The 12,813-nt window shown below is 40.0% G+C and overlaps 2 protein-coding genes across 7 annotated transcripts in view; one reads left to right on the forward strand and one right to left on the reverse strand.

Annotated features, from left to right (window-relative positions):
• Positions 1-4,518: 4,518 nt before the first annotated feature.
• On the reverse strand, positions 4,519-7,080 carry LOC145970888 (uncharacterized). The gene is made up of 2 exons (XM_083097945.1): positions 5,787-7,080; positions 4,519-5,501 (listed from the first exon to the last, which is right to left on the reverse strand). The coding sequence occupies exons 1-2, from the start codon at positions 5,989-5,991 to the stop codon at positions 4,525-4,527; spliced, it is 1,182 nt and encodes a 393-aa protein (XP_082954071.1). The 5' UTR covers positions 5,992-7,080; the 3' UTR covers positions 4,519-4,524.
• Positions 7,081-7,592: 512 nt separating this feature from the next.
• Positions 7,593-12,813, forward strand: part of LOC145970881 (uncharacterized) — a 52,436-nt gene continuing 47,215 nt past the window's right edge. The window contains exons 1-3 of one of the 6 annotated variants that reach the window (XM_083097935.1): positions 7,593-7,897; positions 8,415-8,606; positions 8,824-11,020. In XM_083097935.1, the coding sequence (XP_082954061.1) occupies positions 8,451-8,606; positions 8,824-10,797 (2,130 nt within the window). In that variant the 5' untranslated portion in view covers positions 7,593-7,897; positions 8,415-8,450 and the 3' untranslated portion in view covers positions 10,798-11,020. Of the gene's footprint in view, positions 7,898-7,976; positions 8,187-8,243; positions 8,336-8,414; positions 8,607-8,823; positions 11,021-12,813 lie in introns of those variants that run through there. The other 5 variants (XM_083097940.1, XM_083097938.1, XM_083097933.1 and 2 more) reach the window with 5 other exon arrangements.

Genomic DNA, 12,813 nt, shown 5'->3' on the forward strand with positions numbered 1-12,813 from the left:
TGATCGCAACAGAAATGTTGGAATAACTTCGACGCTCAAAAATTATGTCTCTCTAACGCACCAGAAAAGTATAAACTTGAAGAACGCTGCGTGGGATTTGACGTACAATGGTGATAAAAATTATTTCAACTATTGCGTACCGCTCAACATGCTGCTGGGATTTTGCGAAGATTATAAACGCGTTGTGATTAACGCTCGTCACGAATTGATTTTGATACGTTCGCGCAACGATAATAATTGTCTATTCGGACACCCATCGTCGGAAGCAGAGATTGAATTACTCAAGATACAGTGGCGTATGCCTCATGTAATATTGAACGAGATTAATAAATTGTCGATGTTGCGAATGTTGGAAAGCGGACGATACTTGAACATGAGTTTCAGATCTTGGGATCTATACGAATTTCCTCTGCTGCATAGCACGACTAAGCATTCATGGACCGTGAAAGCCGCCTCCCAGCTAGAGAAACCACGGTACGTGATCTTTGCATTGCAAACTGGTAAAAAGAATTCAGTGCCACAAGATGTTACATTGTTCGATGACTGCAAATTGACCAACGTTAAACTCTATTTAAACTCGGAATTTTATCCCTATGATGATTTAAATTTAGATTTTGAAAAAAATAGATTCGCCGTTCTATTCAACATGTACTCTCGTTTTCGCAAATCTTATTACGGATGCGATAACAGCACCACGCTATTAACCATTTCAAAGTTTCTACATTGCGGTCCTCTCGCGGTCATTGATTGCTCACGACAAAACGAGTCTGTCAAAACTGCTACCGTGGACGTGAGAATAGAGTTTGAATGCAGGGAAAATATACCGGCGAATACTACCGCCTACTGTCTGATCTTGCACGATCGGGTTGTCGAATATAATCCATTGACCAATGTAGTCCGCAAAATTACATAAGTCAGCAAATACCCCCTCCATTGCATATGAAAAATATAAAAGATTGAGATGTTTGACGATCGACATCAGTCTGCGATCAGATCTTGTCATCATGGCTGTGCCAACGTTTGTGGATCTACAAGGATTTATCGTTGACAAAAATTTTGTCGTGAAGGAAGCTGCTGTTCTGAGAATGGGATCCGTACTTTCTCATTACATTTTTACATGTCCCGAACCATGGCACATGCTCACAAAATCTGAGAGATGTCAGATTTTATGGTTGATGAAAAATCATCATGGATTATCGTGGAATGATGGACACGTTTCATATTGGAAATCGAAACGTTTAATTACGACGGCGGTGATGGGTGCAACGGGGGAGGATGATGATGCGTCACCTCCCGTGTACGTTAAAGGGCACGAAAAACGACAATGGTTAGCTGATGTACTGGACAATGATGCGAGAAACGATGTGATTATCGAAACTTTGGATGCAGACTATGAGGATGTAGCTTCTTTAAATAAGTTAGATATTAAGAATACTGTACGTTGTGAAAATCATGTAAAAAATTGCGCTTTACAAAATGTATTTAAGATTTATAATTGGTGGTTGAAACATCATGATAATGATTCATCGAATCCATATTTATAATAAAATGATGATGCAATATATTTTTATCGTCTTTCTTATTCTCTCCTTTCTTTCCTCATCTCTATCTATGTATGTGTGCAGTATCGTGTTTCCGTACGTGACACAGCTGCCGATGATATTGTATTTCGATACTACATTGTGGTATATGATAAAACATTTAAATATTTGATAATATAGTTTTTACATTTGACAAGCGTCCGTTTCCGTTCGATGACCGTTTGATAGCCGTTGATTTCTGTTCGACGAGCGTTCGTTTCCGTTCGATGATCGTTCGTTTCCGTTCAACGGGCGTTTGATAGCCGTTCGTTTCCGTTCGATGAGCGTTCATTTCCGTTCGATGACCGTTCGATAGCCGTTCGACGGGCGTTTGATAGCCGTTCGTTTCCGTTCGATGAGCGTTCATTTCCGTTCGATGACCGTTCGATAGCCGTTCAATTGTCATTCGACGGGCGTTCGTTTCCGTTCGATGAGCGTTCATTTCCGTTCGACAGCCGTTCATTTCCGTTCGACGAGCGTTCGTTTCCGTTCGATGACCGTTCATTTCCGTTCAACGGGCGTTCGATGACCGTTCAATTACCGTTCGACGGGCGTTCGTTCCCGTTCAATGACCGTTCAATTACCGTTCGATAGCCGTTCGATGAGCGTTCGTTTGCGTTCGACGGGTGTTCGTTTGCGTTCGACAATCATTCGTTTCCGTTCGATGACCGTTCGAGCAGGGTTGACGCATTATAGCGTTATATCATGCTAATTTGCGTGGGAACATGCATACTTTTGTCTTACGACGCATTTTTGGTAAAGCGATAATGATACGTTCCTATTCTAAAGTTTCGTACCGAGACGTTTGTCTCCTCGCAAAGTCGCAATATGATAATATTATATTATATTATACCATGCTGAGTTGTATGGGACCACGTGTACTTTTGTCTTACGACGCGTTTATGATATGGTGATAATGCCACATCTCTACTATAAAATCCCGTGCCGGGAACTCGTTGCCTCATCATAAAGTTTCCGAGAGCAGTTGAGTCGAGAAGTTGAGTCGAGAAGAGTTAAAAAAAAAAAAAAAATGGATAGCATTTTGGAAAATTGCCCAGGGTGGAAGCAGTACTTCTTCGACCTGCTCTGTATCTTACTTGTTAAGCTGGCCTTCCATTGGGAGGTAAGTATTACATTTGCGAATATTTAAAAAAAAAAAAAAAAAACAATGTGTGTGTGTATTTATACTAATTATATTTTTTAATGTAGTCCCAGGTTGATATAGAAATCCCCGGGTTTATGAATATCCGGCGCCGGCAGTGGGTGCGGGCGGAGCGTCGGGCAAGGAGACATGAACTCTCCTATATGTGGGGCGACACCCCGGAGAGTCCCCAGGACGAGGAGGATATTTTTGACTTGTGGCGGCTCTTTGGGGAGGAGTCCTACGCGGAAGAGGAGATTTGGGTGTCCGGGGAGATTCGGGCGCCCAATGGCATATACATATAATGGATACAGATGTAAGTACATATTTTTCCTTCTATAAGTTTTATTGTGACTAGGTTTTTTATTAATACATCTTTCCTCTTTTTCTGTTCCAGGTGCGGTCTCCCCTTAGTCCGGCGCATCGCCCCCTCCCCCTTATATATATATATATATATATTTTTTTTTTAATTTTATTTCTTATATTATTATTATTATTATTTTTAAATTTTATATCATATATTATTATATATTATTATATATTATTATATATTAAGCGCACACACACACACACACACACACACACACACACACACACACACACACACAAAATTGTATAGTACACGCACACATTTAAATAAATTTTATATTTTAATTTAAAAAAAAAAAGAAATGTATTTATTTACGCGCCTCTCCTTGCGCTCCCATCCTTTGCGTCTCTCTTGCGCTAATTGTAAGAATTTATCGTTTTCTCTCTCTCTTTCGTACGCGCTATCGTTCTAACAATAAGTCTCGCGTTAGTTGTAAGTCTCGCGATATCTTCGTTCTCGCTCGCACGCGTTATCTTAGCTATTATCGTTCTCTCTCGCATACGTTGTTCTCGCGATATTATAGTTCTCTTTCGTATGCGTTCTCTTCGCGATATTATCGTTCTCTCTCATTCATATGCTCATCGCTATCACTCACTTACCTTTGCGTCGTCCTTCTCCCACCTATGCAGCATCTTACAATGCGTCGTCCTTGTCTAACGTTGACGCCATCCTTGTCACACGTTGATGATGTCACGTGTCATCCTTGTCGCACTGTCCTCTTCACACACTTTACGCTATCCTTTTCAAACCAGTGCACCGTCCTTCTCACACGTGGACACATCGCGGGCCCGCCGCGGATCCCCCCTTCTCCTCGCGGACCCCCTCGTCCATCGGTCGCACCGCGGATCCCCCCTACCCGCGCGGACCCCCTCGTCCATCGCTCGCGCCGCGGATCCCCCTACCCGCGCGGACCCCCTCGTCCATCGGTCGCGCCGCGGATCCCCCCTACCCGCGCGGACCCCCTCGTCCATCGCTCACACCGCGGATCCCCCCTACCCGCGCGGCCCCCATCGTCCACCGGTCGCGCCGCGGATCCCCCCTACCCGCGCGTGACGTCACTCCCGGCACGTGACGTCATCATCCCTCGCACGTGACGTCATCATCCCTCGCACGTGACGTCATCATCCCCCGCGTGACGTCATCCCCGCGTGACGTCACACCCCGCGTGACGTCATCCCCCCCGCGTGACGTCACCCCCCGCGTGACGTCACCCCCCGCGTGACGCCCCCCCCCCCGCGTGACGTCACCCCCCGCGTGACGTCACCCCCCGATTCCCCTCGCCCCTCACCCCCCCTCGGAGCCCCTGGGTTAGAAACCTCATAGTATTACTACTAATAATTTATTTTAATGTGGAATATACTTTATTTTTTCAAAGTATTTATTATTTTTAATATATATATATATTAAAGTATATTCCACATTAAAATAAATTATTAATTAATTTTTACTTTTAAAGGAGTGACTGAAGGGTCAAAAAACTTTTCAAAAACCGATCTACGAATAAAAGAAATAGGACTACCTGAGTCAACCGACGCAAATATTTTACAAGGAATTCCATTAAGTTCATTCACATTAAGAACTTGTTTGTCGCGAACAATAATCCGACGGTCTTGCGACACCGAAGCTACAGTTGAAGAGAGATTTTCCTCGGCCTCCTCAGCAGCTTCCTCCACAGCAGCAACCGTTGGGAAAGAAGGTTGAACCTTAGAAGACGCTTCTTTTTTCTTCAATTTGAAGCAGTCGGACTTGATATGCCCCTTATTGTGGCAATAAGCGCAAAAGACTTCTTTCTTCTGAGAACTGGGGCTTCCTGAAGGCTCCTTGTTGTCATTGGATTTGTCGTACTTGGATGAAGCAGCATCCTTAGATTTGATAATCTTCGTAGAGGTAGAGAATTTTTTGAGATGCGAAGCACACGTAGAGGTCATACGTTGCATTCTCTCCAAGAAGACATCCAGAGATTCAGTATCGATTGAGAAAGCGGCGGCTTGAATGGAAATATGAGTGATTCCATCAATAAGAGTGTGGATAGTGTCGAAATCCGAGTAATTCAGCTTCTGAGTTAAAGCCATTTTGTCCGTGGCATAATCCTGGAAGGACTCGGATAAATAATTCCATTTTCGAGCTTCTAATTTTTTGACAAGAACACTATGAGGGATTCTTGTTCTAAAACGGCTAGTAATTGATTCTTTGAAAGTTGACCAAGATCTAGTGGACTCACCAGAGCCCAAGTCGAACCAACGACGAGCATTACCAGATAATCTGCTCGTAGCCGCTGTAAGCCTCACAGACGTAGCCAGGTTATGAAGGTCTGCTACGTTTTCGATTTTCTTCAGCCAAATATTTACATCATCCTCTTCAGATCCGGAGAATTGAGGAATTTGAGTAGAAAGAAATTTGACAGCATGTCCTGGAGGCAAAGAAGAAAATTCACCGGAGGGATGTATTCTTGAATCTGGAAGTACATCATCCTGAGAGGACCGTTTTGGGAGAGGATCAGCATGAGAGAGCCGTCCTGGATCCGAGTTAATGCTCATAAATGAAGAAAACATTTGCTGCAACATGTTCATCTGCTCATTCTGCTTAGAAATTTGTTGGACAAGGAGAGAGCAGAGTTGCGGTAAACAATCTGGAGAAGTTTCCTTACTAGAGCAGTCAGAAAGTGGAATTTTGTCTGAGGTTTTAGGTATCGTACCTGAAGCAGATTTGGGAAAATCAGGCTCTCCATGAGCGTCCAAAAAGGTAGCTTGCGCTTCTTCAAGAGGACCGTGAATTTCAAGGTGCGAGAGCAGAGCATCGATGCAGCCTTCACGGCTTTTAGGAATATTCGAAATTCCATATCTGGATACTTCTTTTCTTAAATCCTGGTAAGACATTCCTTCGAGGCGGTTACGGAACATCTTGAAGAACTAAAAGAACTGGAGAAAAATCTTGAACGGGGAACAAAGTACGTGCACTACAAATTCACCGAAACGAGTAAAGTCAAACTGTCTTTACGACGGCACTGATGAGAGCACACACTAGAAAAAGTTTAAACCGGGAAGAGACAAAAAAAAGTCGACCGGACGAACCCGAAGAACTTTCTTGACTCGACGAACCCGAAGAACTTTCTCGACTGATCGCGAACGATGCACCCGAACAAAAACACACCGAAAACAAAAGTGCACCAAAAAGTCAGCGTTCAATTAATAAATTCAATGTACTTTTGTTCACTACAAGCGGGACCAATATGGCGGAAAAACCACCCGAAATGGCCCGACATAGAACCAATATGGCGGCCTGGTCCTTTGTTCTCCACGCGAGGGACCAATATGGCGGGAAAGCCGCTTTTTATTTACAGCTTGTAAAGCGCAATAAAGCGCGGAGATCACCACACATAGATGATCGGAAAAAGAAAAAACCGCACAAAACCACGAAAAACCAGTCACTATCCCACTTCTGAGGCTGTAAGAGTGTTAGATTTAGATCGCGGTTATCGGCACGATCACGTGATCAGGAGCTGAACGAGCCGGAGAGGGTTTTTGGTTTGACTCGCGGAAGCGGAATGAGAAAAGACTAGGAGTTGCAAGGGCAAAAGAAATATATTCTTGTAACGAATATACAGAGAGCGAACACAAATGCCGCGGAACCGAGGCCGTTAATATTAAGCACGAACGCCCGAAGATAACGTTGAAACGCGCAGCGGATTAATCACTGCCCGAGGGAAACGATCACGACGAAAAGGCGTTAACGAAACGCGCCGATACTGAAAACGGTCTCACCGCACAAAAGCTGTTACTCTGTTCGGCGCCGGTTTGCAACTGTTACTCTCGCCGGTCGTGATCGTCAACCTTGAAACGCGCGCAGCGCCGCAGCCAATCACAATGCGCGAACATAGCGCACTAGCGCCAAACGCTAGCGCCAAAACATGGCGACGGACATGCACTAGCGCCAAGACTTGGCGACGGACGCGCCATGACATGGCGACGGTCTTACAGTAGAAAAACATATTTCAATTATCTACGCACCACGATCCATGATATATTATGCGATTATGCGGAATTAATAATAAATTAGTCATGGATTAAAAGTTACAAAAGAGATAAATTTTCTCGTTTTGCTTACACTTAAAGTCAATACACATGAGAAAATTTTAGTATTTACCATAAGCAAATCGAAAAATCACAGGACGGCGTCCATTTTATATAGCTTCCGGCTAACTTCACAATATAAAAAAATTTAATTAAAATTAAACGAATGACTCACAAACCTTTTTAATTATACTTCAAAACTCTTCATACGATATACAAAGGATTCATAAGGAGAATTTTTAATATTTAGTTATGTTGGCTAACTACATACTGTAAAAATGATTAATTTTTTATAATTATTCTAATTACTCACAAACGTTTTTAATCACACTTCAAACATCTTCATACGAAATACAAACGATTCCATAAGGAGATTTTTGGTTGGCTGAAAAATTTCCGGCTAACTTAATACGAATCTAAATATCAGAGAGACGCCAAACTACCCCCACCATGCCGCCGCGCCGCCATCTTAGATCCTACACGCACGTGATGTTATAGTGGTAGTGACGGTGTTTCAGCATTAGTCCATGTAAATAGCAGGTTAGTTTACCTTAGTATTCCCTAGGTTTACTCCCACTTTGTTACCGTAGCCGCCATCTTAAGAAAGGATAGCTCACCACCAATCAGAAGGAGGCACGAGTTGGCGCCTCTCTGATATTTAGACCTCTAGTAAACTGGCAGCAATTTCGGAACACTGCCGAGCACATTTCGGACCGCAGCCCTAGTGACTTTAACGGTGAGTGACGTGCGCAAAACGATTGGCTGTGAGAGTTTTTGGCGCGACCCGAGGTGAGCGACCACGACTACCGGCGAGAGCGGTAGTCGTGGTCGCTCACCTCTTTTTCCGGCCGTCGTACAGTGAGCGCGAGGTCGTTACTTTGCACGAAGGTGGCTATTGCGCATTTTGCCCGGTCTATGTTCTCGTCGTGAGTTTGTCCTGTAGCCATCGGTAAACTGGCCGAGCGTTCTTGGCCTTTATTCCGCGGTGCTATCGTGGAACTGGCAAATACACAATCTTTATCTCGGTACTCTCCGGGTCATTTATTGTACATTATTCAACCCGAAATCTCTATCATCAGGCATTCTCCTCCCGACTCGCCCATTACCTGACGGCGCGGTTTCTATCTCGGAAACCGCAGCCATCTTTCATCCCCTTACAATATGCTTATTATATGTATTAATCCAATAAAATTCGCTATAGTGCCATTAATGTTTATTAATTTATTTATTCATTGGTAATATTTCTATTGTAGACAATTTATGGATGAACCAGACAAAAAGGACGAAGAATGAATACGGCGGATGGATCTGTCAACAGGAATGATGACAAACCTGAAACTAACGATGCCAAAATTGGAAGTGTTACTGTATCTGAATTCTCTATCAATTGTGGTGTCGATCATACAAAATACGGAACAAAGAATAAGCCAGGGAACTTCGACGAGGTAAGAATTAGTTAAATTTATTAACCGACATATGCTAAAGGAACTTGTTTTTCACCTTCTTTGCATGATTTCTGGTATGGCTGCATCTGTACTCGCTTGCGCTTTCGCACGTTCTGTTGGTATTGCGACCTTCTTCTCTTTACTGCTGGTATATATTTCATGCGTATCTTGAGTGTGATTAGCAAAATTAATGGGGCCTATCTGATTTTGTTTACAGTTACCGAAGGAATCAGATATAGTTGATCTCTCTACAATGGATTTTAAGATCGTCAAAACAAAACTTACATTTGTGGATAAGAGCAAGTATATAAAAAGTTTCTTTAAATGTGGAGCATCTGTGATTCGGATAACAGCCCCGAGCCGTTTCGGAAAATCTACATTTATGGATATGCTCGAGAACTTTTTGAAGATAACAGTAAATGAAGATGCAAAGCCAATTTCAAATCCAGAAGATGGTGATAATTACAAGCTGTTTATGAATTTGCAGCTAGGTTTTGAGCATCCAGAGTTCGTTAAGGAACATTGTGGTCAGTACCCTGTGATATTTATGAGTCTTAAAGATGTAGGAGGTAGAACAGAGGGAGACATTTTAGAATCGCTGAAGAAAGCTCTTTGTCGGGCATTCCAGCAGCATTCTTACCTTCTTGATATAGTTGCTGATGGTTCTTGCAGTTTTAAAGATAAGAAAATACAAGCTATCGAAATATTTCTGAACTATTATAACCTTAATAGGCTGAAAAAACTATCCCAATCTGATGTAGAGGACGGATTGCAATTCTTGTCTGAAATCTTGTATTCTCACTTCAACAAAAAAGTTGTTATTCTGATAGATGAGACCGACGCGCCCATTATGAAAGCTATTATGAAGAACATGGATGATAAACTCCTGCGATACCTGATGAATTGTATTAGCAATCTGATGTCGGCAAGCTTAAAGGATCAAAAAATTGTGGCGCGTGCATTACTTAATTCCTGTGTTCGTTTATCTGGAGTATTTTCCTGGGAATTACGCAATCATTGTAATGTTCTATTCTTGCAAAAACATAATTTTTCTGGAGTATATGGATTTACAGCACAGGAAGTAGATAGTCTATTTGAGAAAAGTGAATTTCAAGCAGTGAAAGATTCTGATGGTGTCAAAGAGTGGTATGATGGATACCAAATATTAAATAGTGAAGAAACAAGAATTTACAGTAGCTGGTCTGTCATAAATTATTTGCAAAATAGTGTTAACGAAAAGAAAAGAATGTTCGATAGCTATTGGGCCAGGTCAGGCTTTGTGGATATTTTGGGAAACTTGTTTGTGAAATCTGAGATACAAAAGCCAATCGAGAAACTTCTTGAAGATGAGAACATTGAAATAGAACTAGCTGAGCAAACAGTTGATAATATTTTGGAACTGAAAAAGACAATCTCTGATTCACAGAATAAATTAGATACCTCGCAAGTGAATTTCTTCTTACAGCTTCTGTGGGATGATGGTTTGTTGAATGCAGTTGAAAAGAATGCGAACATTGTAAGTCTGAAGATACCAAATTGGGAGATAAAGAGCGTAATCGAACGTAAATGTTACAGTCAAAGGATGTTTTGTAAGAAGTATAAACTCGAGCCTGAAAATATAGAAAAATACATACAATCACTGAGGAATTTGCTATTAATGGCAAATGATGAAGAGAAAACTGAAAAAAGTAAAGAAAAACCATTTCGTGAACTCGTTAATGCAGTTTCAGGCCTCTTTTCAGACAGTGCAACAATTCCATATAATGAGTCAGAGTTACATCACATTCTTTTTTATTTGGCATATAATAGTACAATTTTCACTGCACAAGCTAACAGAGCGGTCTGTCAAAAAATCTCCAAGGAAAAGCGAGGAAGAAAACACGAATTTGACATGCTTGTTATTCTTGGAACAGTTGGAGCCATATTTGAATGGAAATATTGCAAGGCAAATGAAACAGAAAGATCACAAGATGCTCTTAAACAAATTATTGATAAACAGTATTTCAAGGTTTTTGACAAGGAGGAGTATAAACATGTTAAAACAAAAATTTATGTTGGTTTGTGTTTTAAAATAAAGTCAAATGTGACTATGCGATACTTAGTGAACACTACTGATGTAAAGAAAGCAAAATTTCTGGAAAATACTTCTACAGAGGCTACTAAAGCTGATACCGCTACTGTTGTCAAATGATATCGTGCATTGGCTTTGTTCGTGTTTAATAAGTAACAAATAAGTATTGTCGCATTCTTCTCTGACAGAGTCACGTGTAAACAAATAAGTTTTTATTTTTTTCTTGTAATTTCTTAGTTATATTTCATTACAGTTAGTTGATAAAATAAAGAGGACTTTGTATATTTTTATTGATAATAAAATATTTTGCTAGAAAATTGGAAATAAGGTCTTGTAAGAAGTAATTGCTGCGGCATTAAAAGAAAATAAATCGTTGTAAATAATACATATGTATAATCGTAATAATATATATTAGACAACCAATGAAATGTGCTGTACTGAGGAGGTCAAATGAGGGTGCAGTTTACAGCTTTTCATTGAGTTGCCTAGCTTTCAAATAAATTTTTTTAAAGTTATATAATAATATATAAAAGTAAAAAGAAAATAATGTTATCAAAGATGATGATGCAGAGAATTATGAATTTAATATACATTTAATACACATTAAATTTAATATACATTAAAAGCCTCTCCTGTTAAATGCTACGTCCCGATCTACAACAGGTAATTTAAGCCTTAAGAAATTGACCAATCACAGTCGAGTATTCTCTTAATACTTGACTGTGATTGGTCAATTTCTTAAGTCTTACGCCTTAAATCTCCTTAAAATCTCATTGTAGACGATGCTTGAGATTTTAAGGCGTAAGACTTAAGAAATTGACCAATCACAGTCAAGTATGAAGAGAATACTCTACTGTGATTGGTCAATTTCTTAAGGCTTAGGGATTAAATTACCTGTTGTAGATCGGGACGTAGCATTTAACAGGAGAGGCTTTTAATGTATATTAAATTTAATGTGTATTAAATGTATATTAAATTCATAATTCTCTGCACCATCATCCTTGATAACATTATTTTCTTTTTACTTTTATATATTATTATATAACTTTAGAAAAATTTATTTGAAAGCTAGGCAACTCAATGAAAAGCTGTAAACTGCACCCTCATTTGACCTCATCAATACAGCACATTTCATTGGTTGTCTAATATATATTATTACAACGATTATACATATACATTATTTACAACGATTTATTTTGTTTTAATGCCGCAGCAATTACTTCTTAGGAGACTTTATTTTCAATTTTCTAGCAAAATATTTTATTATTAATAAAAATATACAAAGACCTCTTTATATTATCAACTAACTGTAATGAAATATAACTAAGAAATTACAAGAAAAAAATAAAAACTTATTTGTTTACACGTGACTCTGTCAGAGAAGAATGCGATAATACTTATTTGTTACTTATTAAACACAAACAAAGCCAATGCACGATATCATTTGACAACAGTAGCGGTATCAGCTTTAGTAGCCTCTGTAGAAGTACTTTCGAGAAATTTTGCTTTATTTACATCAGTAGTGTTCACTAAGTATCGTATAGTCACATTTGACTTTATTTTATAACACAAACCAACATAAATTTTTGTTTTAACATGTTTATACTCCTCCTTGTCAAAAACTTTGAAATACTGTTTATCAATAATTTGTTTAAGAGCATCTTGTGATCTTTCTGTTTCATTTTCTTTGCAATATTTCCATTCAAATATGGCTCCAACTGTTCTAAGAATTACAAGCATGTCAAATTCATGTTTTCTTCCTCGCTTTTCCTTGGAGATCTTTTGACAGACCGCTCTGTTAGCTTGTGCACTGAAAATTGTACTATTATATGCCAAATAATAGTAATAACGTACAACACATGCTTTTTAAAATAATAATTATTTATTATAATTAAAAATAGTTATTATTTATAATAAATAATTAATTTTTTAAGTATGTCATTATACGTTTCATGTTTTCTACCGCATTCGCAATGCGAAGGTTTTAGCCGATCGTTCGTCTTATCTCGCGTCAATCACGCGCCACGCGCAAGTCGTTTGTTAGATGTCGCGTGTCGCGTTTCTGGCAACATAACTCTTGTGGTCGCGCAGTTTCCGCGGTCCGTCGCTTCGCGTCGAGTCATGTGCTGTTTGCAT

The sequence above is a fragment of the Camponotus vicinus genome, unplaced genomic scaffold (assembly GCF_025532165.1).
Source record: "Camponotus vicinus isolate PSW18456_S1 unplaced genomic scaffold, iyCamVici1.0 SCAF_4, whole genome shotgun sequence".
Taxonomy (NCBI): domain Eukaryota; kingdom Metazoa; phylum Arthropoda; class Insecta; order Hymenoptera; family Formicidae; genus Camponotus; species Camponotus vicinus.